The sequence below is a fragment of the Lacerta agilis genome, chromosome 16, assembly GCF_009819535.1.
Source record: "Lacerta agilis isolate rLacAgi1 chromosome 16, rLacAgi1.pri, whole genome shotgun sequence".
NCBI classification, from domain to species: domain Eukaryota; kingdom Metazoa; phylum Chordata; class Lepidosauria; order Squamata; family Lacertidae; genus Lacerta; species Lacerta agilis.
The window spans coordinates 6,275,741-6,300,819 of record NC_046327.1 but is presented as its reverse complement, the minus strand read 5'-3'; the positions used below and the strand labels follow the sequence as shown (position 1 = coordinate 6,300,819).

General features: G+C 44.4%; 1 protein-coding gene across 1 annotated transcript in view; it reads left to right on the top strand.

The window, feature by feature from the left end:
* Positions 1-9,677, top strand: part of LPAR1 (lysophosphatidic acid receptor 1) — a 47,193-nt gene extending 37,516 nt beyond the window's left edge. The window contains exon 4 of the mRNA XM_033172977.1: positions 8,378-9,677. Coding sequence (XP_033028868.1) covers positions 8,378-8,679 — 302 coding nt within the window. The 3' untranslated portion in view covers positions 8,680-9,677. The remainder of the gene's footprint in view (positions 1-8,377) is intronic.
* Positions 9,678-25,079: the final 15,402 nt, after the last annotated feature.

Below are 25,079 nucleotides of genomic sequence, written 5' to 3'. Positions count from 1 at the left end.
TAGCACACCACTTTTAGACCATTGTTGTTTGCTGTGGGAAAATGTCGGCTCCATCAGTGCGTTAAGGAGCAGCTTTAGATGGCAACCCTTTTAGATGTTTTTATAGGGATGTGGTGCTTTCCAAAACAGTGCTTAGAAATGTGGGGCCGCTTAGCATTGTTTGATTCAGCTATCAGTAAATTAATGGACCCAGTTCAACACTGTAGCTCGGAAGCGATGAATGGCCCCCTGAATTCCCTTTGCTCCCAGGCCTGTAATCTGAATCCTTTAATTACCCAACCTTTATTTTGGCCGATGCCTAATGAGTGACAGTACTTTGGTTCATGCCAAAGACAGAAAGTGCTGCACAAAATTCCTCATGCTTATTTTTCAACAAGCACATTTTTTCAGGTAGTAGTATCTCAGAAAGCTGGAAGATCATCCAGTGCAACTGCTTGCACTCATGCAAGATCCCTTATGCCTCAACATTTTTAATGAATTAGCAAGAGTATCCAGATGTATGGGTTGCCAGCGTCAAGGGTGCTTGCAGCTTAATAGTGTAGAACAGGCACTCCCAAACTTGGCCTTCCAGATGTTTTGGGACTACAATTCCCATCATCCCTGACCACTGGTCCTGTTAGCTAGGGATGATGGGAGTTGTAGTCCCAAAACATCAGGAGGGCCGAGGTTGGGGGTGCCTGCTGTAGAAGGATCCTACAGATGTTGTAAATGGGTTTTTGGCAACAGGTTCCTTTTTGAAATAACTGGTTGTATTTTCTGTGGAAAGGGTCCATCAGGATTAAGTGAGGGGAAAATACAGACTACCAGTTTGATGCCAACATATGGAAGCTGTGGGGAATTTCCATGCACGAGGAGCACCGATCAAACAATAAGCACCCATCTGGAAGCAACCAAACTTCCATTATACTGGAGCAGTGTTTTTCAACCACTGTTCCGCGGCACACTAGTGTGCCGCGAGATGTTGCCTGGTGTGCCGTAGGAAAAATTGAAAAATTACTTTATATATAGTCAATATAGGCACAGAGTTAATTTTTTTAACATTTTCTAATGGTGGTGTGCCTCGTGATTTTTTTCATGAAACAAGTGTGCCTTTGCCCAAAAAAGGTTGAAAAACACTGTACTGGAGGATCTTATAGAGCAAGAAGTACATTGAGTTACACAAAAACACATGGCTAAGAGTAACAGCTAGGGTCTTATCCTGACCTTTGCCATTTCCCCTCTCACAAGGCCAGAACTGAGACACTGAAATCCGCATGCAGCAATTGGAATGTAACCTTAAAGGAACCTATTTAGAGATGAGCCTCACTGAGTTTAATAAGACATGTAGTACAACCCTATACATATCCACCTGGAATTAAGTCACACTTCTTTAAATAGTAAGTGCACGTAGGATTGCAGTCTTACTCCACCCCCCAAAAAACCCAATATCCTTTTTCTATGGCTGTTCCCCGTTATTGTGATTTCCCTCTGTGTTGCCGCCTGGTGCCCTTTCCCTTATTACACGACTGGGGTTGCAGCGCTCATCTCGCTTTCAGGACAAGGGAGCCAGCGTTTGTCCACAGACAGTTTTCCGGGTTGTGTGGCCAGCATGACTAAACCGCTTCTGGCGCAACGGAACACTGTGACGGAAACCAGAGCACATGGAAGCGTCGGTTACCTTCCCGCCGCAGTGGTACCTATTTATCTACTTGCAGTGGCGTGCTTTCGAACTGCTAGGTTGGTAGGAGCTGGGACAGAGCAGCGGGAGCTCACTCCATCGCAGGGATTCAAACCGCCGACCTTCTGATCGGCAAGCCCAAGACACTCAGTGGTTTAGACCAGAGCACCACCACGTGTGGTAGTGGTTATACTGAGACCTGTGTTTCGGTTCATGTATTGCTTCAGAAACTGCAAGGTAGCTGGATTCACCTTTAAATACAAACTAAATTGAATTTCTCTCCCAACCTACTTAAATGGTTATTGTGAGGATAAATTGGAGAGGAGGAGGACGATACATTATTCCTGCATTGCAGGGGGTTGGACTAGATGGCACACGGGGTCCCTTCCAACTCTACAATTCTATGAGTCTATGTACACCACATTGAATTCCTTGGAAGAAACATGGGATATAAATGTAATGATCATCATCAGAATGGTGCAGGGACATGGCAATGTGTTAGCCTGGTTGCCTTCTCAACAGGGCAAAGTTGAGATGCCTTAGTTATTTGCCCAAATGCATTGGCCCATCACTGATGAAACCAAGGAAACTGCCAATGCAGTGCAACAGAGGAAGACAAAGAGGGTCAGCCCAGTTGCTTTAGTAAACCCCATTAACACTTTCACACAAAAATAGCTAGGGAAGGGAGAATTTTTTGTGAAACTCAACCCTCTCTTTCCAGCTCACCACTATTACTGATGTTCTTTAACTTGAGATTGCTCTACATTAACTGTATCTCCTATTCTGGTGTATTTAAGGAGTATACTGTAGTCACATTACCAGCAGAAATTGAAAACAGCAGAATAGTCCCCTTCTAACCCCAGTTGGCTGCTCATAGAGCATCAAATTAAAACTCGTGTCATAATCTGTAGGCCCCAGCACTGGCCAAATGCCTCATATGCTTTAATGCCATATCTCTGACTTTTTAAATAGCATTTGCACTGAAGCAGCATAGCAGAGAAGTTGTTTATCTGATAAAAGATGATAAAGACACAAACACTTCCTGTTAATGTCAGAGTTATGGCAGGGATGGGATTCCATGGGGACTGCATTATAACTTTTGTAGCGGGTAAATGCTTCAAATTGTCTTGACAACAGCTGGGCCTCATTCATAACATTAGTTTCACATTATCTTTCTGGTTTTAGATACCGTTGAAAATCCTGACTGTCCTAACTCAAATACTTCTGTCCTCTTTAAAGTTCCTCTGTTTATCTAAGCAGTTCAGTTTGTTAACTGAAGAACGAAAACTTAATTTGCCTGCGTCATTAAGAAATACAGCCCTAGCATTTGAAGTGCTTTCTGTTTCTCCAATTGATACTGAAATATAAATTCCATTCTACGTGGCACCCTAAGAACTATGACTTTTTGCTCTATAAAAGAAGACTGTGTTAATAGGTTTTTTTAAAAAAACTTTACATGTAAAGTGGTACCTTGGTACTCGAAAGGCTTGGCTCCCAAACAAATAGGGTCCTGAACGCCACAAACCCAGAAGTGAGTGTTCCAGTTTGTGAACATTTTTTGGAACCCGAATGTCCGATGCTCCTGCAGCCAATCGGAAGCCGTGTCTTGGATTTCAAACGGTTTCGGGAGTTGAACGGACTCCCGGAACGGATTAGGTTTGAGGACCAAGGTACCACTGTATGTGTGAAGCCTGTTACTTAGCACAGCTCAGGTGTGAATGGTGTTGCCTTAGCTATACTGTGAACCTTACAATATAATGGGATATGGTTTGTGCAGAAATCAGTGGCACAGCAGAGGGATATTCCCAGAGCCTTATTTTGTGCAAAAACCTTCCTATTGATACAATGTTTCTGGCTTTTCCATATTTCTTTTTTTATGCTAAGCATGCTGATAAGTATTTTTGAGCATCACTCCTGTCCCAAAACGTGATGGAAATAAATGTTAGTTTGAAACACGGAGAAGAAACTCCCAAGTTGGATTTGTGGAAATGCTTCAGGCATATTTCCCCCTCATTCTGGGTGACTGGTCATCAGGGTCAATTTCACATGACTTTGCCTTGACCTGTGGGTTAGGCCCAACCCAACTGCAGTCAGAGTATAAAGAGGTACTTTTTAATTGCTGCAACATATGTTCAAAGAACTTGTGAGCCCACAGTAGGCCAGATCTACTTGACAGGCAGTCTTGAGCAGGTGGTGAATGAATTAGGTAACCTATTTTATTTCCACGTATCAATCCAATTGTTATCCCATCCATCTTCTCAAGCCTACATAGGTATCCTGTCAGCCCCAGCTCAGCCATGCCTATTAGACTGCACTGTTTCATTCCATGGATGAAGCTAATTGGTCCACAACTTTGCATTTGCAAACATTCTTCCCATGCCTTATTATCCCTTGTTTAGGGATCTGGAAGCAATGATGATAAAAACAAGATTCCTTTGGATTACAAGGATAAGACAGGCCTAGAAGCCAGGAGGTATAAATTATGCAGGAGTAACTGAGCCCTTTCGAATACTTCCTCTCTCTCTTTTTTTTTTTTAAATCAAAGCCTTGAAATAACTTCCCTTCTGCCATGCTCACCTTTTTTGGTTTTTATTACCTTGGCACCATCTGTTCATTCCTTCTAGTTTTGCCTCATTGATTCCTTCTCCAAGCGAAACAAAAAAGTAATCTTTTTTGGTTCATGAAAAATGCTGATCCTCTTTTCATGTTCAGGAATAAGGGATGAAATATTTTGGAACTGGGAGTAGCCTAGAATAGTAGACTCCCAGTGGTGTGTGATTTGGAAGGGGCAGGCGCATTCCTGTGTCACCAGATAATCCTACCCCATAAGAAAAATAAAATGTGTCATGCTTAAGAGATACTTCAGCTGTTTGTTGGATAACTTTTCAAGTAGACTCTTACCCTGTCATTTGAAATAAGAATATTGTCCCATTGCAATTAGTACAAGAGTTAAAATGGGATAGTTTTGAGCTTTTGGATTTCAGATTTCTTATCCTTGGAGAACCGTTTGCATAAAGAACCTCCACTATGTTCTAGAGCACACGGTTAAGTCTGATTAAAAGGTGACACTGGAAATGTAAAACAAAACCAAAAGAAAACAAGACACTTAACGGCATTCCACATGCTTCAGGTTTCAACTGACCCAGACCACAGTCACTATGTACTGAACACCTATAGAGATTGTAGATCCATAATATAGTAAAGTGATATTCATGAGTGGTATAACCTGATTTAAGTGAGATACGAGTTGCATAGAACGTCACATGGGTTTTTCTCGCATCCCTGGTGCAACGTTTAAATCAGGCCTTAGTTTGTCCATGGTAGCGGCCAGGCATGTTGAATCTAGCTGTCGTGTCATGCAAAGTGAGTCATGCCATACCATATGTTTGCACATTGCAGGGGAAGAAACATAACAATGGAAAACCAGTTTTTCAGGCTGTTTGGTTTTACTGTTCTTATTCTGGGAACCGGGACCAGTTCCAGATTTGAGTGGTCCCTAGGCATTGTGCTCTCGAGAAAGCCTCCTCATCTATATCAGTAGGTCCTGGAGGATTTACTTGGCTGTGACAGCAGCATCACTCTAAGTAGCGTCAGAGCAATGTGATGTAGTGGTTGGAATGTCACCATAAGACCTGGAAGTCCATGGTTCCAGTCCCCATTCAGCCATGAAGCTCACTAGGTGGGCTTGGGCCAGTCACTCACTCTTAGCCTAACCTACCTTTGGGGAAGAGGACAGCTATGTATGCCATTGTACTGTCAGCAATGGAATCTGTCATGGCAATGGGCCCCTGGCAATTGAACTGCTTGAATACCATTGTTTTAAGGCTTCCGTGGGGATTAACCTGCAGTGTAGAGCCTTGTTCTTCAGCATCTCCATGCTGAGAGATGATCCATTGAGGACCGAGACAACTATTTTGATCCTTTTCATATTTTTGGCTCAGGAGCTGGTAGCATGCCATATTCTTTCAAATGCCTTATTTACGTATGGATTTCATTTCAAGATGGTTCCAGCTCTTGCTTTTCAGTCATGTGTTGAAATCATAGCATGATTTCGAATATTTCAACCATAGCTGTAAACCTTCCCTTTTTTTGCGAAAAATTCCCCTATCAGCAGGCCCTACTATACTATAAAAAGGGAAGGTTGACAGCTATGGTTGAAATATTCCAAATCATGTTTGAATTTTAGAGTTGGAATATATACCATGAGGACCATCTAAGCCCCTGGAATGCAGGAATCTTTCCCAATGTGGGGCTCAAACCCATGACCCTGAGATTAAGAGTCTTGTGCTCTACCAACTAAACTATTCCTATGCATACACCACCACCAACCTTCTTGTTATGTTATCTCTGGCTTGCTTAAACAGTTCAATACAGCAATTTCCTTCAAGGAATAGCTAAATAGCCTCCCACCCGCCCACCCCAAATGTGGGGGCAATAGGTAATCCTGCTTATCTTTATTGCAGGTATTTTAATAGATGTTGAGAAACTGTGCTGCAGAAATCCACATAGTTATTTTGAAGGGGTATGTTCCTGATGTTGGGAAAGATGGAGGGCACAAGGAGAAGGGGGCGACAGAGGACGAGATGGTTGGACAGTGTTCTCGAAGCGACTAGCATGAGTTTGGCCAAACTGCGGGAGGGAGTGAAAGATAGGCGTGCCTGGCATGCTCTGGTCCATGGGGTCACGAAGAGTCGGACATGACTGAACGACTGAACAACAACAACAACAACATGTTCCCAAGTCAAATAATAGATTAGATTTTTGCTTACTTATATTAAGTGGCCATCTGTTCAGAATCTTGGAAGGTCAGTCCTTGATAGAATTATTCATTTCATATGGCCACGTCTGCAAAAGCATGTAAAAATGAAAATCTGATTAATGCAAGAGTACGAGGGTTACTTTTCTCACAGTCCTCAGGAAAAATGGCATTATTATGGCTAGAGGAGAATTTTGTTTGGTCTGCATATGTGACGAGGCTGGAGAAAGCAAGCTTAGGTGTAGTGGAGCAGGCATAAACACTCCTGTAAGGAAGATTTTGAGTGTGGCTAATGGTTTGTAGGAAAGAGCAGAAAGAGAGAGGCCATCTTCTATCCTACCCTATAGCCATAGCTGTGAACTTTCCCCCTTTTTTAAGGGAAATCCCCTTATTCCAAGTAGGATTCCTCGCAAGAAAAGGGAAAAGTTGACATCTATGCCTATAGCTGAGGCTCTTCGGGCCAAGAGGAGTTGAAGGCACTGCCATCTGGCATAAGAGGGGGCTGCAAACACCCTGAGGTTTAGGGGACCATACCACAGCATATTTGGGCAAGCTGAATGAATATACAGGTTGGAACATTCCTCCCTTTTAGATTCCACACTTATCCAAATTTTGCGATGCAGTTATTGGCAGGGGGGACACACACCTAAATGTTGTTTGTGTTTTAGATGGCGTATTTGGGGATAAAATACCTTTAGAAATGCATATGTTGAGATAAAACAATGTGTAAACTGTATTTTGCGATAAAATGCAAATTTAAATGTGACTTTTCATGCTTTACTTTTTAATTCACATATTAATGAGGAAACAGGATGGAAGTGAACCAACAAGTACAAAACTGACGCGGATTAGAAATAGACTGATATGACTTTCCCTGCTTCTCCCCCAGCCCAGCCCACCCCATGTTCCACTGAATGTGTCTTGCAAACTCTCCCTGAAAGGCATATGAAATGGGTTCTTTCCTACTTTGAGGCTTGTTTGTTTACTCAAATGATTTCTGTACTACCTTTCACCAAAAATGGTCACAAGGAGGTTTACAACATGTATTTTGGAATACGGTTTGTCTGTTTGTTCTCTGTAGGTTTAGCCGCTTCTTGAGGTTGTTGTTGTTGTTCAGTCGTTCAGTCGTGTCCGACTCTTCGTGACCCCATGGACCAGAGCACGCCAGGCACACCTATCCTTCACTGCCTCTCGCAGTTTGGCCAAACTCATGTTAGTAGCTTCGAGAACACTGTCCAACCATCTCGTCCTCTGTCGTCCCCTTCTCCTTGTGCCCTCCATCTTTCCCAACATCAGGGTCTTTTCTAGGGAGTCTTCTCTTCTCATGAGGTGGCCAAAGTGCTGGAGCCTCAACTTCAGGATCTGTCCTTCTAGTGAGCACTCAGGGCTGATTTCTTTGAGAATGGATAGGTTTGATCTTCTTGCAGTCCATCGCCAAATTTGGCATGAGAGGAGGTACCATCGCCAAATTTGGCATGAGAGTTCCCAATGGGGGTGGGGGAGGTCTTTGACAACTTTTGGATGCTGGCCACCATTTTGAATCAAAATGGCAGACCCAAAGATGACTTTGGTGTGGCTTCAGCCAATTTTTGGCATGACAGGTCCAACCTTATAAATTACACTGTCCATTTAAAAATCGTAGTATTTTTTATTTATTTTTTGGTTCCAAAAATACCTGGGCAGCACCAAGATACTGGATTCTTACCACAGACTTAGATTCAAATCCCTGCTTAGTCCTGAAGCACTCTGTGCTAATCAATATCTCATCTTAGCCTACCACACAAATCTGAGGATTAACTGGTCTTCACTCAAAGCAGACCGATTGAAAGTAATGAACATAACTGAACACCATGCGTGGCATTGAGCTCCTTGGAGGAAAGACATACTATTTAAAATGTAGTGAATGTGTGCAGAATATGTATATATATATATTCATATATACTATTTTCCCCTCTTGATTCCAGGTGCTTTTATAATCTGCTGGACTCCAGGATTAGTCTTGCTGCTCCTCGATGTTTGTTGCCCGCAGTGCAATGTCCTGGCATATGAAAAATTCTTCTTGTTACTTGCTGAATTCAACTCTGCCATGAACCCCATCATCTACTCTTACCGGGACAAGGAAATGAGCGCCACCTTCAAACAGATTCTTTGCTGTCAGCGGAACGAGAATGCCAACGGCCCAACAGAAGGCTCTGACCGATCTGCCTCATCGCTGAACCACACCATCTTGGCTGGAGTGTGCAGTAATGATCACTCGGTGGTTTGAAATTGAACTGAAAGGGTTTTTTTTGTTTTTCTTTTTTTAAGGAAACAAAAACACGACGCCCCCACACATGAGAATTTAGTGCTGGGTGGATTACTAGTTTTAAAACGATTGACAACATTGTTGGAGGTCTTGGAAGCAGAGAAAAATAACAATTTTACTAAGCTCTTCTTTAATCACTAATGGACGATAGTACTTTATTCACCAGTGCCCAGTTCACAAAAACTGTCCAGTCTTTAGAAGCCTCACTGTTGTTTCGTTTTTATCTTCTGCTTGGTGAAAGTAGAAAAAGAGCTGCTTACACTGGGAAGCTGACAAACATTTGGGAAAGCCATTTTTTAAAGCTACTCATAACTAGCCTTCATCAGATGATATTTTTGTGATGGCCCTAACTGAAAGCATCTCCAATTAATTAAGCTTAATAACTGCTACAGTGCCTTCTCATTTAGAAATTTAGGCTTCCTCCTTGTTTTTAAAATGCATTTCATTCATAATTATCCCCATCAGCATGCTTTGTGATGGACATTTTCAGGGCAAGGACAGAAACCTGTTGTAGCCTTCATTTTTATTTACACTGCCAATAGCAATGAAAAACATCTGTTTTACTACTACAGTTGTCAATATAGCGGCTGGGAAATGAATGTCTTTCCCTTGATTTACTAGAGTTTGGAAGCAGGCTTGTTGCAGATACGGATGTGCTTAATTCTCACACTGAAATCGGTGGGAATTAAAAGATGTTTGGTGACTGGCTATATTGCCCCCAAGACATTTAGCGTTCTTTAGTAAAGAATTAAGCAATCTGTGTGACATATACTGGAAGTTTGAAGAAGTTTCTCGTGGCCAGATCTCATGGTGGATTATAAAATTCTGAAAGAGCCACCTTGAAATTGGCTAAGGTGAAGCATGACCATGCGTATGTTTTTAAAGTGTATTTGTAGTGTCAAGTCTCCTAATTAAAGGGATTTTACTTTTGGGGAAAAGTAAAACTTTTTTTAAAAGAAGGAATTTTCTTCGCTGTTTTGCACAGAGCGGGAGATATTTCTTTTTGATTTTTCATATTGCTTAGGGCTTGGGTGTATGTGGCCAGTTTTCCTCCTACTCGCCCTAAAAAAGCCTGTGACATGATTGAGGGGGGTGACAGATTTATCTAGTTTCAGTGGGGAATGCTTAATCTAGTGGGGATATCCGTCTTTTCTTTATTTTTAAAGCCACTGGCTGTGAGAATGGCAACAGCACTCCACTCATGCCAGGACTGGACCTCATATTCTGTTCACTGAGGTTTTCGTTTCAAATTGCAGTGGGTAGAGAGATGGAATTTACCACCACCGTCACCCTCATAGACAGTGTATTTTAAGATGTAGGAAAAGGCAATCTTACTACAGTAGGCAACTCTCACCAGAAATCAAATGAACCGATTCAGTCTCCCCTCCCTGCCCACGCCAAAAAAAAAGTCACCCCACATTTGCTACCTAAGAAAGAGGTGGCAAATTCTGAGTGCTGTTGCACCTCAGCCCTAATTTTCCTTGTCATCCAACTATTTCAAAGTCCAATTTCTGTTTGGTTTTTTTTTTTTTTACAGGCAACATAAATCAGTATCACAATGAAAATGTGTTAGTATTCCATTCCTACAAACAAGATTTGTTATTTAGAAAAATGGATTTAGAATTAAGCCTTTGCTTTTGTTACTGTAATCTCTCGATGGAGATTAAATGTAAAGAGCTCTCTATAGCGAAGGCTAAGGATTAAAAAAAAGGAAAAAAGAATTTGGGGCCGTTGTGATATTGGTGTAGCTCACTACATCAGTAACAAATTTGAAGGCCTTCTGTGCTGAGAATCTACGTACATCGGACAGAACATTTGCTTGAAACCTTTGCTTAAAATAGATCCCTCTTTCTAATGTTCTGGAACAACACATTCAAGATAGTACCATGTTTGTGAGGTAGAGTATGTAGATTTCTAAGAACAACATATAGCAATGTCAAAAAGGTAAAGAGTATGTACAAACATAGAATATTTAGTGATATCCTACGTGAAAGTAACAGAGAAGTGTGGCTGATCCTACCAAAAGGTACCCAGAAATCACCTGCCAGTTAACCAAAAGTTTGTGAGATGGCAAATACGAAATGAAATTAAAAGCAATGAACCCATTGTTCTTTACATGTGTAATTTGCCTAATGAAGCAGAAGTCAGACTGTTAGGATTTTTTAAAAAATGCCCTCCATGCTAAGCCACTAATAAAGTTCTCTCGATGAATATGTAATTTTTTATGTACGTGTGCCTGTCATCATTCACTGGATTTGTTTGACATCCCTCAACCAAGCAGAACTAAAATGTTCCTCTATACTACAACTATAGAAATTGTATAAATGGCTTAGAAGCCACTTTGGCAATTAAGCAGTTTATAAATAAGTAGAAAAGTAGCTATATCCAGAACAGTTGTGGCAATAAGATGTGTAGGCAAGACTCTACAGTCATACCTTGGTTTTTGAATAGCTTAGTTCTCGAACGTTTTGGCTCCCAAACGTTGCAAACCTGGAAGTGACTGTTCCGGTTTGCGAACTATTTTTGGAAGCCGAATGTTCGATGGGGCTTCCGCGGCTTCTGATTGGCTGCAGGATCTTCCTGCAGCCAATCAGAAGCCGCGCTTTGGTTTTCAAATGTTTTGGAAGCCGGGACTTCCAGAACGGATTCCATTCGACTTCCAAGGTACGACTGTATTGTAATGTATACACAAAGGGAACACAAAACCTCACACCCACGAACTGATATGGAAATGTGAAGAACTGAGTTTAAGATTGAAAAATGAGAAACCGATAAGAACCAAAACTGGCAGATGCACTCATCCCTAGCTTCACGTCACTATTCATCTACCTCTTCTGCAATTGTTGCTGTAGCATTAAATCTTCTCTAGTGGAAGGCAAACAGACCTTGAGCCCATCTTACATGTCACTGCACCTGCCTCCCCCTTGTGCTACCCTATAAGTTGTAGGGTTGTTCGTAGAGTTTGGACAGCTGTCCGCAGGCACATTGGCTCATGCGTTCACCTGCTCCTGCAAGAGCCATCCTTACTGTCTCACAAACACACAACATCAAAGCACATTGTGGGCAGCCATAGAGAATGTTAACTCCCATTGCTTGTTTATCAGCGTTCATAAGGAACTCCCTGCCTGCTTGTGTTTTGCTAGGCAAGCATGAATGAGCCGGGAATGTTCCTAGTAATTCTATTCCCAAAGGCAGTCCAACACTTCAGTATGTTGCTGAAGAAAGAGGAGGTGGTCCTCTAGGGAGAAGGGAGGCCCACCTAAGGACCAACTCTTAATATGATGACATGCCTCTTCTCTCTCGGTAGCAGAAATGCAGATTCCAAGGCTGCTCTTTGATCTTTCGCACAGAGCGACCTCTGAAGAAATAAACAATCTGGCAGGCTGGATCAAAATAGAAAGGCCAAATTGTAGTGGTTAGCAAATGGTTTCTCAAATGTCAAGATTAGAAACCAGTTGACTGTACACATCACACACAAGAATTCCTCCAGATCCATCCCATCTTTTAAGACTTTTAGCATGATTGCGTTTAGTGTAATATGACTGTTTCTTAGAACAACTCCCAATGGACACACAACCTCTGAGACATAAGGGATGCATCTTGTATAAATGTGACAAAGGCGCATTCATTCCGATGGGTCCTTCCATTTGTGGAAGGCCGTTTGCTCCAGCAGATGCTTCTATTGTCACCTACTTTGCAGCGACATTATTTATAGAAGCCATTGACAGTTCTAGTGTGCAAAAGCAGCAGCAGCTTCTGTTTCAGCAATGGTGGTGGCTGTTCCTCTGTGTGTGTGTCCCCAAAACCCACAACTTCCTTTCAAGCACACTGAAAGGTGTGCCCAAAATTACCGGTACTTGAAGAGGCATCCCCCTTGCACGGACAAGAGGGACAGCATACAGTGGAACCTCATGTTACGTACCATCCCCCTTGCGAACGCTTCAGGTTACGAGCTCTGCTAACCCGGAAATAGATGTTCCCGGTTGCGAACTTTGCCCTGGGATGCTAGCGGAAGTTGCAGCGCGGCAGCAGTGAGAGGCACCATTAGTGAATGCACGCCTCATGTTACAAGCGGTTTCGGCTTAAGAACAGACCTCCAGAACGAATTAAGTTCGTAACTGGAGGTACCACTGTTTTGAGCATACACAATCTGCATCTTTTGAGCGGAGCAAAAAACTTGTGAAGATGCATGGTCCAAATAGCATGAAGAGGCAAATAAATGACCTAAGGGCTATGCTTCAAGCAAGTCACTTCCAGATGACCTGTTTATTGAGCATTCATCCTTGTTTGTTTGCAGGAAAGCTATACAGCGTAGTATCAAACAGTAGTTACTCCACACTTTCCAATGTAGTTCGCCATGCCTGGGGGAAAAAATCCATTGGAAAAAAGCAGATTTGTTGTTCAACAGCACCAAATCCACTTTAACCGCACAAAATTGAATTTGCAAGTATGCTGTTGAATCTCACCCACAAAAATACCAACAGCTTCAGAGTGCCCACGATCACCTGCCTGGCTGGATTGATGTTTAAATCAGGTCTTTAAAAGATTGGGCAACTTGTTGGAAGAACTATAATGTGTTACCTTGGTTTTAAAGTGTGTGTTTGCTCTTTCTTGGCACAGTTTTCAAGCAGCTCATCCGCACATTCCACTGTTAAGCCCTTCGTATATGTGCTTTCTTATTTTACATGATCCATTTTATACTTGAGCTCAGTTTTATAAATATAGATCAAAGATGTTACAGTTTTATTAAAAATTCCTTTGAAGTTCACGTAACAGTACTTGACAGGAAGGTATCGGGAGAATGTGTGCTGTTTAAATTTACCTAGGCTTCTTGGATTTAAGCTGGTTGTGATGAAATGTCCCCCAAATTTCATATAAACTTTTACTCTGCTCTGCTCGACACTCCCTGCTGAAACATCCTTTCTAGGGAGGGAAAACAAAGCGGTTCAAAAAGTGTGTGCTGAAGACTGACTCACACATTACCAATGTGGTGCTGGAGCTACAGAAAGATTTCAGAATTATAAGGTGGTGCTAGTTTTTACCAGTTCCCCCTCTGTTTGGTCTAATAATTTAAATCTAATTTGTATGTTAACCAGGGGGGTGTAGAAGTCATTATGGGAGGGATTCCACCCAATTTCAGCATCATTTGAATAAATCGTGTCCTCCCTCAAAGAGAGCACGTGTTGCGGTGCGACCTGGCAACCAAACCCTTGTGTTGTGGGTGGGTCCAATTGGATAGCCACAACACCCTATTGGTAGGTCCCTCGATGCTGGGTGTAATCGGACCAATGGGACGCTAGCCAAATGGTTCGAGGGACCTACATAAGCCCCATGCACGTGTCCCTGAGCTTCTTCTTTGGGCCAGTGCATCAGAACACCCACCTCCCCTTATATTTAGGGCTTGCACGCTTGACCTTGCTATGCCACCGTGTGCCATCTGTCATTGGGACGGGCACAGCAGGAATTTTCCCCACTTGGCTGATTGGCTGTTGCCACTTGGGTTTCGCTTGCCGCGCAGCAAATCGTCACAACTTGTAAGGTTGCGGATAGGTTCTGTTGATAGGGATGGGGGAACACACTCACCATCCCTAAGCGAAGGGTATTCCGTTAAAGGAATCCAGGGACTCAATGGTTTGATCAACCCTGCGAGAGGTTGTGCCCGTGCCTGAGTCCAGGGGGACATCTGGGTGGTGGACTAGCCTGACCCCGGCTTTCCGCTGTTCCAGGTGTTCACCCTAGGCTCACCTATGCTGGTGCCCTGGGTCATTGTTACCTGCAACGGTGCAGGGAGCTAGTCGAACCAGAGCCTATGCAACCACTCACTTGCTGTAATCAATAAAGTTGTGGCCTAAATTCTGCCAAAAACCAAACCAAAAATTTGAGTCTTGTCCGAATTTATTTAAGGGGGAAGTTAAATGTCTAAACATGCAACTGAATCACGTAAGTTGGTTGAATCACAAAAGATGTTCCCACATTATGGAAGAACCAAAAATGCATATCCTCCAACATTTCCCTGATAAAAATAGGGACGCCCTAATCAAAAAGAAGAGGAGGAGGAGAAGGAGAAGGAGAAGGAGAAGGAGAAGAAGAAGAAGAAGAAGAAGAAGACGCAGAAGACGAAGAAGAAGAAGAAGAAGAAGACTTTTACTATTTATACCCCACCCATCTCACTGGGTTACCACTCTGGGTGGCTTTCAACATATATAAAAAACATAATAAAACACTAAAAAAAACCTTCCCTGTACACAGGCCTGCCTTCAGATGGCTCGGGGGGGGGTGGATAACTCCATGCCCTCCAACATTTCTCTGATAAAATAAGGACATCCGTGTAGACCCCAGAGTTTCATATCTGAAGAAGTGTGCATGCACACGAAAGCTCATACCAAGAACAAAGTTAGTTGGTCTCTAAGGTGCTACTGGAAGGAATTTTTTATTTTATTTTGTTTTGACTATGGCAGACCAACGTGGCTTCCTACATGTAACTGGATAGATGTCAGTGTGTGAAATGGTTTGGGACTGAGGCTGACAATATGAAAGTGTACTGTACGCTAAGTGAATTTTAAGCTGTGTTTAATAATAATATAATACCAACATTGCGGATAATATTCTGGTAGCTTGGCCCAATTTCTGACTTTTGCACACAGATATCTCATATTAGTTCCCAACATTAAATGCGCAAACATACTGCAGTGAGTGGCAGCACTTTTCCAGGGATTCTGAGAAAAGATCCTTCTCCGTCCCACCAGGAGAGGCCAGGGATTGAACCTGCAACATTCTGCCTGTAAAGCCGTTCCTCTAGCAGTGAGCTATGCTTAACAGTTATGGTTAATTCTGTGATTGCCTGTTTGGCCTTCGGCTGCCTCTGGAAGCCTGCCTCTTGCGTGCAATAAAACAGCTTGTGTGTGGTCTGAAAGGCCACACAAGGATTGTTGGATATCGACTTTGGAAGGAGATCTTTTGAACTCTGGTCCCCTTTAAAACCGGAGACCTTCATTAAGAACCTTCGGGAAAGGCGAGAGAATGAAATAAACAGATAGCTAAGCCATAGAGAATTTTTTAAAAAGCCACACAGGCCAAAACTATAAATTATTATAGTTTTTTTCATGAGAATCATTGTGTCTCAGGATGAGGCCGCCCCACCCTGAGGTGCAGTGTGTCTGATGGGGAATATTTCCTGCCAGGAAGCAGCTCATCAATTTATATTTCTTTTAACCACAACGGTGACTGCTCTCATTGGAAAAAATAGAGAGAAGTTCAGTGTGTTGCAAAGATTATGAAAATCAATGTAAAGCTGTCTTTAAAAAAAAAAAGTTTATTAAAGCAAATAATATTTTTTGTGGGATGGGGCAGTTGTATTCAACATAGAACATTCCATCAGTAAGATAATTTCTCCTTATGCAATGGAACATTCTCCTCCTGTCCCTCCATGTTCCCTACTAAATCTGTTTTGGGGTGCCCCCTACCCTCTGGAGCTGATCGGAGAAGAAGAAGAAGAGTTTGGATTTGATATCCCGCTTTATCACTACCCGAAGGAGTCTCAAAGCAGCTAACATTCTCCTTCCCCCACAACAAACACTCTGTGAGGTGAGTGGGGCTGAGAGACTTCAAAGAAGTGTGACTAGCCCAAGGTCACCCAGCAGCTGCATGTGGAGGAGGGGAGACACGAACCCGGTTCACCAGATTACGAGTCCACCGCTCTTAACCCCTACACCACACTGGAGAGAGGGAGAGGAAGAGGTACAGAATTAATTGTTTTTTCTCCTTTTGCCAATAAGCACTGTGGAAATCTTAGGTACTTGAACATTATGTTTTGCTCTCTTGGGAATTCTAATGGAAAGAGTTTGTGCGCACATGTGTTTTGAGGCCCTCTTATGCCTTGCATCTGCCAGGGGAAGTATGCAACTCTCAGGGAGTGACGTTCTACAGAGGAGAGCTTCAGGGTGTTTGCTGCGTCCAGCTTGCTGAAAAACGAGTGTCTAGGATCAGTCAAATGGTTGGGATCCCAACACATTTTTGTAATGAATAGATCTCCTGTCGCAAACCCGGGAAGCTGCCAAGGAAGGTCAGCCACAGGCCACATTTATGTAACTTTAGCAATAGCATGAAACAATTCATAAATCTGCGTTAACAGTCTATGAGTGCACGGGAAAAGCGTCTGCCGCTCCTTGCCTTTGGAGCCATAAATCTTAATCTTGCAGAACCGCTGATGTTATAAGAACCACAATTTGGGAGTCCCAGGTGGGATTTTAAAAACAAAAAAACAAAAGTCAGTGTTACACTATTTCTGCTCCCATTGAAGCCAATAATACAATGGCGAACCTTTCAGGTGAAGCTCGAGAGCTTCTCGAAAATGCACATACATAGCCTCCTGTTCGCTTCAGTAGGGCTGAATTTGTACATAATCTCATCCATGGGCTTCCCACTTTATCTCTTCATTAAATTAAACATTAAACATGTTTTCAATATGTATATTTTCATGACTCAGCCCTGATATTGCTCTTTTTCTATTTCCTTTTAATTTCTTTTCTTTTCTTTTTTTAGTATTCTTTTTATCATTTTTTATTATTATTATTGCTGTTCCAATTCTTGGTAAGGCAGGAGCTATTCCAAGATTATAACTGTATTAGTGTTGCACCTTTTTTAAAGATATTGTATAAAATCATTCCATTCCTTTATGAATTTTCCCTTCGGATTGTCTTTTATTTTCTCTGAAAGATATGCCAGCTCTATAAATTCTAGTGTTTTATTAATCCAGTCCTTTTTACTGGGTACTATTGCACTTTTCCACTTTGATCCTATTAAATTTTTTGCCGCTGCTGAGGCGTATAAGAAAAAAAATTCTCACCCTTTTTGGTATTTCTGGTGAACCTATATTTTTAAAGAGTTTTTGTGATAAAAATATATGGATGAAAATGTATTTGGAATTAGATCTATATGTGTAGGTGTGTTAAATGTGTATTTGTTCTATGTGTATATGTTTGTATATGTAAGTGTGTATTTTGATTAATAAAAATTAAAAAAAAGAAAATGCACATACATACAGTAATCACCTCGTGTCACAGAACTATTTCCAACATGGGACATGAAGCAGATGTTGCAGGTAGGGTAGCCAAGGTATAAGAGGGCCCCATTGGGGGCGAATAATGGCCTCCTAAACTACAGAATTGCCTGGCCGAAACAGGTGAAAAACGCCGGCACCCTGTCGTGTCATTTCCATCTTCATCTTTATTTACATCCTTATTAACATTTGTCTGGAAAATCATCTACTCCTCACGTTATTGGAAATCTCAGTGAATTTACCTTTGTTGATATCTTCGGGTATCTAAATGAAATCTAAAGACTGAGTTTAACATCTGTAAGACTGTTTTCAGACTTGTCGGGTTACAAGTCCTTGTGGCTTTTGTATAAGACTTGATATATACTTTTCAGAACTTTGATGATCAATATATGATAAAGAATATATTATTGATTTGGGGATTATTGTGTGCACCGCTAACATGTTGCATATATTATACTAGATTACTAAGGTATAAGAGGTCAACATTTTGGGGGAATGATCGCACCCCACATCAAATGGGGGGCGACGTTTGTGTGGTCGCGCACAGCCCCTTGAGCTCCTAGGCGACACCTGGTAGTTCGGACTGGCTGCCCGTTTCCCCAGGAGGGATACCTGGGGTCTCTGCCTACCCCAGGTAAGCGCCCAATCCCGCCTGGGAGAGGCGTTGCCAGGGGATTGGTCAGGTAAGGGGTGGGACTACCTAGCCCACACAATAGAAGGTAGCTCACCAGGAAGCAGCAGTTGGGCTCCTGAGCTTCTCCCACCCTGCACTCCCTCAATTAACACTTATTTTTGCAGGTTAACCTCTTCTTCACAGGTACGCAGGCGCTGCTATGTCAAGGCCACTGTTAAAGGGCCGGAAAGGAATTTCCCTGCATTGGCAGGTTTCGCCTTTCCCGTAGCAATTCGTCACTACTTTGGCGGTTTCAGGCCTTGGGCGGAATCCTTTAGTCATCTTCCTAAATGGTGGGGGGGCGATGACTCCATCCCCCAGTGCGACGGCGATACCAGGGTTCCCGTTAAAGGGGTATTGGGGGGAGGCATTGACCATACGCCGAGAGGTTGTCATTGCTCTTCCCCACCAGTGGCGGCAAACGAGGGGCGGGCTCTCTGCTTGAGCATATGTTCTCCAGAGCTAGCCCAACCCCCGCACATTCTGGATAACCCTGCAGTTTCCCAGATCCCCGGCTGGGGGCTGGGAAGGATAAACGCCCAATGCCTGAGCCAAGGTCTCCCTACATCTGAATCTTAATAAAGTTGCGGCCAATTTTAACCCCATAGCACGTTGTCTGGTGTCATTATTCCGCTCGGGGGTCGCCTGGGGGTTGGGGGACTCCGCCTGCCCACGCAAACAAAGGGAAATTCAGCAACAGTGGTGCTGGACTGTTCTGAAATCTGCCTTGTTCATTGTGTTGAGATGCTCACCAAATGGCAGGGGGGTGTCTTAAAATCAGCTTGCCATTGGTCCCGTTCAGATGATAATAATATCTCAGCTGATTAAGCCAATATAGTCTCAAGCCTTTCCCACCTCCTTGCAGCCCCTTCACCCCTTCTTTTAGGAAGCCATAACTAAACCAGGAAGCCTGGGTGGGAGTTGGAGGTTGGCTAGTTGTTTTGCCACTGTTTCGCCGAGTGGAGACGGAATTGGTGAGGACAGACAAGATGTAATTAATGGACCTCTTCAAAGGAGTTTTAGAAGCAAGAAAACCCTCTCTTGGGCTCAAGGGAGAGAAACGCATTGTATTGGATTTGATATGCATAAATAGCACTGCTTGTTAATAGTTGCCATGAAGAGTCATCTTCAAAACCTTGTGTCTTTGAGGGTGAAACCGCTGCATGACTCAGAAAAATAGCCAATTCCTTCAGTTGCTCCTAGTTCAAATCCTGCTCGCAAATTCATCATACTGTAATATTTCTTTAAATAGTCCAAAAAGGCTTCCATCCTTCCACAAAACAACCATCATTAGGTTTTCTTAGGACTCAGCTGTTGTTGTTCAGTCGTTCAGGCACCCCTATCCTTCACTGCCTCTCGCAGTTTGGCCAAACTCATGTTAGTAGGTTCGAGAACACTGTCCAACCATCTCATCTTCTGTCGTCCCCTTCTCCTTGTGCCCTCCATCTTTCCCAACATCAGGGTCTTTTCTAGGGAGTCTTCTCTTCTCATGAGGTGGCCAAAGTACTGGAGCCTCAACTTCAGGATCTGTCCTTCTAGTGAGCACTCAGGGCTGATTTCTTTGAGAATGGATAGGTTTGATCTTCTTGCAGTCCACGGGACTCTCAAGAGTCTCCTCCAGCACCATAATTTAAAAGACTCAGCTACAATAGTCAAAAAACAGTGTTTTGAATGTGTTATAAACATGCAACACCAGATGGTGCAGTAGAGCAAATTCTGCCTGGTTCCCTGTAACTTCACTTCTTGCACTGAGGGAACTGCCAGAAGGCCCTTGGAGCTGGACCTCAGTGTCCAAGCTGAACGATGGGGGTGGAAACGTTCCTTCAGGTATACTGGGCCAAGGTCGTTTAGGGCTTTAAAGATCAGCACCAGCACTTTGAATGGTGCTCAGAAACGTACTGTGAGTCAATGTAGGTCTTTCAGGACCAGTGTTATGTGGTCTCAGCAGCCACTCCCAGTCACCAGTCTAGCTGCCGCATTCTGGATTAATTGTAGTTTCCGAGTCACCTTCAAAGGTAGCCACATGTAGAGCGCGTTGCAGTAGTCCAAGTGGGAGATAACCAGAACATGCACCACTCTGGCAAGACAGTTCATGAGCAGGTAGGGTCTCAGCCTGCGTACCAGATGGAGCTGTTATGACAGCTGCCCTGGACACAGAATTGACCTGCACCTCCATGGACATCTATGAGTTCAAAATGACTCCCAGGCTGTGTACCTGGTTCTTCAGGGGCACAGTTACCCCGTTCAGGACCAGGAAGTCCCCCGCACCTGCCCATCCCTTGTGACCCAGAAACAATACTTCTGTCTTGTTGGGATTCAACCTCAATCCATTAGCCACCATCCACCTTCCAATCGCCTCCAGACACTTACACCTAACCTTACCCAAGCAAAAGTCATTAGCACACTTCCAGCCAGGCAAAAACATTTGAGGAGGGGTGAAGCCTGGGAAAAGTCGCAAGGGCCAGGCAGAGAGGCCTGGGGGGCCGCACTCAGTTCCTGAGCCTGAGATTCCCGACTACAGAACAAAACAAACTCCTCTGCCCTGAATCAGAATCTTGTTCTGAGCTCATTATCATTTGCACCATATATTCTTGTTTTCACGTCGAAAGCCTGCTTATCTTTCTAAACCGTCTAGTATGTAGTATACCATAATATTTTATCCAGCGCTTTTTTAAACACTGCCGGCCAGTAAGTAAACGCTTGGGCTTGTTCGACATAGGCTGGTGTGGAAAAAGGAACATTTTGAAGCATCTGCTTCATAGTGCAGTGAGCTCGCCAAGAAAAATATTTGTGCTGCTTCGTGCTGACTCAACATATGGTTCAGAATAAACAACGCGCTCGTTTTGCTTGGCGCGATTGGTTTGTGTCATGGAAGGTCGCTGGCAAAACATGATGGCAACTGAGATGCTGCAGCTTGTTCCTCCTGCAGGATCAGTGAGAGTGTTTATAGCACTGTGTTTATGAGATAACATAGAGATAAAGGCTTTGTCGCTGGTGTATAGACCCAGCTGGATTTTTTAAAGATATATGTAGAGCACTGTGTATGGCTGAAGCAGCCAGTTTGGAAAGGTGCCGAACAGAGCTGGGGAACTTGTGGACTCCAAACAAGGCCGCCTCGTCCATTTGGGCTGGTGGCGCGGCGCACCAGGGTGCCGGGCCCCCAGGGGCGAGCCCGCTGGCATACTGGCCACCCCCTCTCCAACCCGACCCCACAGCCCCGTCTTCGAGCGCAGCGAGCAGGGGGGAGTAGCACGGCCCTGCCGATGGCCTCCCCCCCCACCCCCATGGGCAGCCGGGTGCTTGCACCGCCAGCGCTCTCCCCCGGATGCATGGGGCGCTGGAAGGATCGAGCCCACCGGCATACCGGCTGCCCCCCTCCCCAACCCACCCCACCCTCAAGGACGGGCTGTCGGCCGGGCGCTCATGCACCAGCGGTGCAGCCGCTGCCACCCATGCCGGTCTGGGCCGGCTGCGAGCCTCCCGCCCTCACCTCCCATCCTGAGAGCACTGGAAGGGCGCGCAGAGCCCCGCACTGCTCCGGCGCCACGCCCCTCATCCCCTGCTCGCCCACCCCCCCTCTCGAGGGGCGGCAAGTGCGAGAGGGAGGCAGCGGAGAGGCGGTATGCCGGGGGCGCCGGAGGGATCACTGCACCACGGCGGCCGATCTCCTTAAGACGGCCCTGACTCCAAAGTTAGCTTAACATTATCTCCATCCTTGACCACTGGACATGCTCACTGAGGCTGATGGGAGTTGGGAGTTCTACAACATCCAGAAGACGGAAGGTTTTCCATTCCAGATGCCGAAGATGTTTGACCTTATGTGTTGCCCTCATCCCTACTGGGACCCAGAAGTGGCCTTGACAGGCAAGATGGCAGAACTGTTGCCTTCGGACCCTGCTTCTGAGCTTCCAGACAGCACCAAGAGAGGTCTGCTTTTGGACACAGGGTGCCAGATTGGAAAGGCCAGCTTTTCCCAACCTGGAAAACACAACTTCCGTCAGCTCCAGCCAGCATGAGCAACTGTCAGGGAAGGTGGAAGTTAAAAGCAGCAACTGGAAAGGCTGAGATCAGTGGTGGAAGTGCCTGGAAATCTCGGTAATATTCACATGTTGTTGTTGTTGTTGTTGTTGTTGTTGTTTGGAATTCATGCATCGCTCCATTCTGTTTTCCCAGTGGCGAACCGGAAGCCTGAAATCAGGACCTCAGCACAACAGCACTGTCCTCATTTGGGTTTCCCAGCAACTAATATTCAGAGAACTGGAGGTGGAAATATAGCCATCAAGCCATTAATAGATTTATCTTCCATATCTCTCCTGAATCTTACAACATTCAGCTTCAGTAAATGCCTCGAAGTTCTAGAATTATGAGAGAGGAAGAAAAAAAAAATCTCTTTCATCCACACCATGCAGAAGGGCTGAGAGATTCCATATCACAGCTGATGTCAAAAACTGGATGGGACGCAGAGGAATAGTGGGAGGAACCAGAGAAGAAGGCTCAGTGCCTGGGGACTGGTGGAGGGACAATGATGAGTGGCCAGAGGGAGAAGACTGGGAAGAGAAGGTGTCAGAAGATGAAGAGATAACAGGGCTTCGTGAACTGGGGGAGTTGGTGGCAGAGAGCAGTCCAGAAGCAGAGGCAGAAGCTGAAGCAAGAGGGTGGGAGGAAGAAAGCCAAGAGGCGGAGATGAGTCAGGCTGGTGAAGAGTCACAGGGGTCTCCCCCTCCTGCTGCAACAAACTCCCCTCCTGCCTTGTCTCCCAGAACCAGTAGAGAGCTGAAAAGGGCAGAGCAGAGGCTGGCTGCATGCAGACGCAGTCTCCAATTGCTTGGGGAAAGCCCTAGAGAGGAAGGGACATAGACGGCAGTGGGGAGGCAGGGACTTTCAGACTTGGCAGCTGATTCATGGGGCCAGACATACTGGGATGAGCTGTTGTGCTCATTAGGCCCGACCCCCACCTGTGTGCGGAGATTGTGCTTTTGCTAATGAAGAGTTAACTCAAACTTTGAGAGGTGTGATTTAGTGCTGGCTGACAGCTGATTATGTAAACTAGAGTGGTGGAGGAACAGAGAGAAATGACTAATAGAGATGGGAGCATGAAGTTTCCAGTCCTGGGCGGGGCCCTAAACTTCAGGAAGTTTGCACATTTATTTGACTATATGCAAAGGCATTCTCATCTGGGTGAGTGCGTGTTTGTGCAAGGCCTTGCAACCAGGGCAGCTGTGGTCCCTGACCATTTGTCAGTTTGTGCCTTGGGACTTTGTGGTGGTTGCAAACAGCAGCTAAGAGGACCCCGAGGCATTCCATAGTTCTGCAGGCTTTTCTCTCTAGGGGTCAAGTGCACTTGGCATATCTCTCAACAGACTGTCACATGTCTGGATGTTAAGAACTTCCCGTTCCCCTGCTGTTCCTTTCTGGGAGACATGCTGTATCATCCTGCTAATGATCGGCAGGGTACCAAAGACTTCCAAGTCCCCTTCGCTGTAACCCAACTCCGACTGCCTTATTCCCTGGCATCCCCGTCTTGTGAACTGAATCCAGCTCCCCCAACGAAAACTGGTAAATTTAGAAGGCAATGATCTCACCGCCAAGGAGAGTGAATGACGCTCTTTTCATTCACATAACCCTGCTGGCTTCGCCCAGTGTATAGCTCTGCTCATTCACCACGAAGTTGTTTGTTTACACAAGACACCGCTCCCCCTCCCCACATCTAAAGTTCCCGAAAATTCTGTGTCTCCTGTGATGGATGCACAGAAACATACGTGCATGTTCATTTGATTTGCAGCCAGTCTGTACATACAGTGTATTCCGTTTTCAGACAAAATAAATGAACGAGGTTTTAAAGGGGGTTAGAATTGCAGGACATTGATCGGTGCTTTTCTGTTCTTAACCCACACATCTAAAGTGGTCCCTCATGGAACAGGGTGTACCGTATTTTTTGCTCCATAAGACACACTTTTTCCCTCCTGAAAAGTAAGGGGAAATGTCTGTGTGTCTTATGGAGCGAATGCATGGTCCCTGGAGCCGAGTTGCCTAGGGGCCAAAAGCAGATCCTGCTCTTTTTTTTTTACAAAGAGAGAAGGGGGTGTTGAAAGGAAGCCACTGAACAGCTGTTCAGCAAGTGATCGGGAAAGAGATAAGGCTCCCTTTCCAGCTCCGCCTCCTTGCCCAGGCCTCCATTGTTGAATGCAGAGGGAGGCTGTTTGTTTCCCCAGCGACATGTGACTGGCTGATTAGATTATCTGTCTGGAAACTGTAGAAAGGGCTGTAGGACTAGAAGCTGCAGAACTGTGAGTTGGATCCCATAAAAACGGGGCTTTTCCTCTTTGCAAAAAAAGCTGCACCACTTTCAGCTGATCCTCAAAAAAGCAGGGCTTTTCCCTTTGCAAAAAAAGCTGCACCACTTTCAGCTGATCCTCAAAAAGCAGGGGTTTTCCCTTTGCAGAAAAAGCTGCACCACTTTCAGCTGATCCTCAAAAAAACAGGGCTTTCCCCCTTTCCTCCTCTAAAAACTAGGTACGTCTTATGGAGCGAAAAAATACGGTATACAAGGAATTGATTTCTCCATTCTTAAATTCAGTTCTCCATATTTCTGCAGCAAATTTGCGATGAAAAACAACAACAACCCTCGCA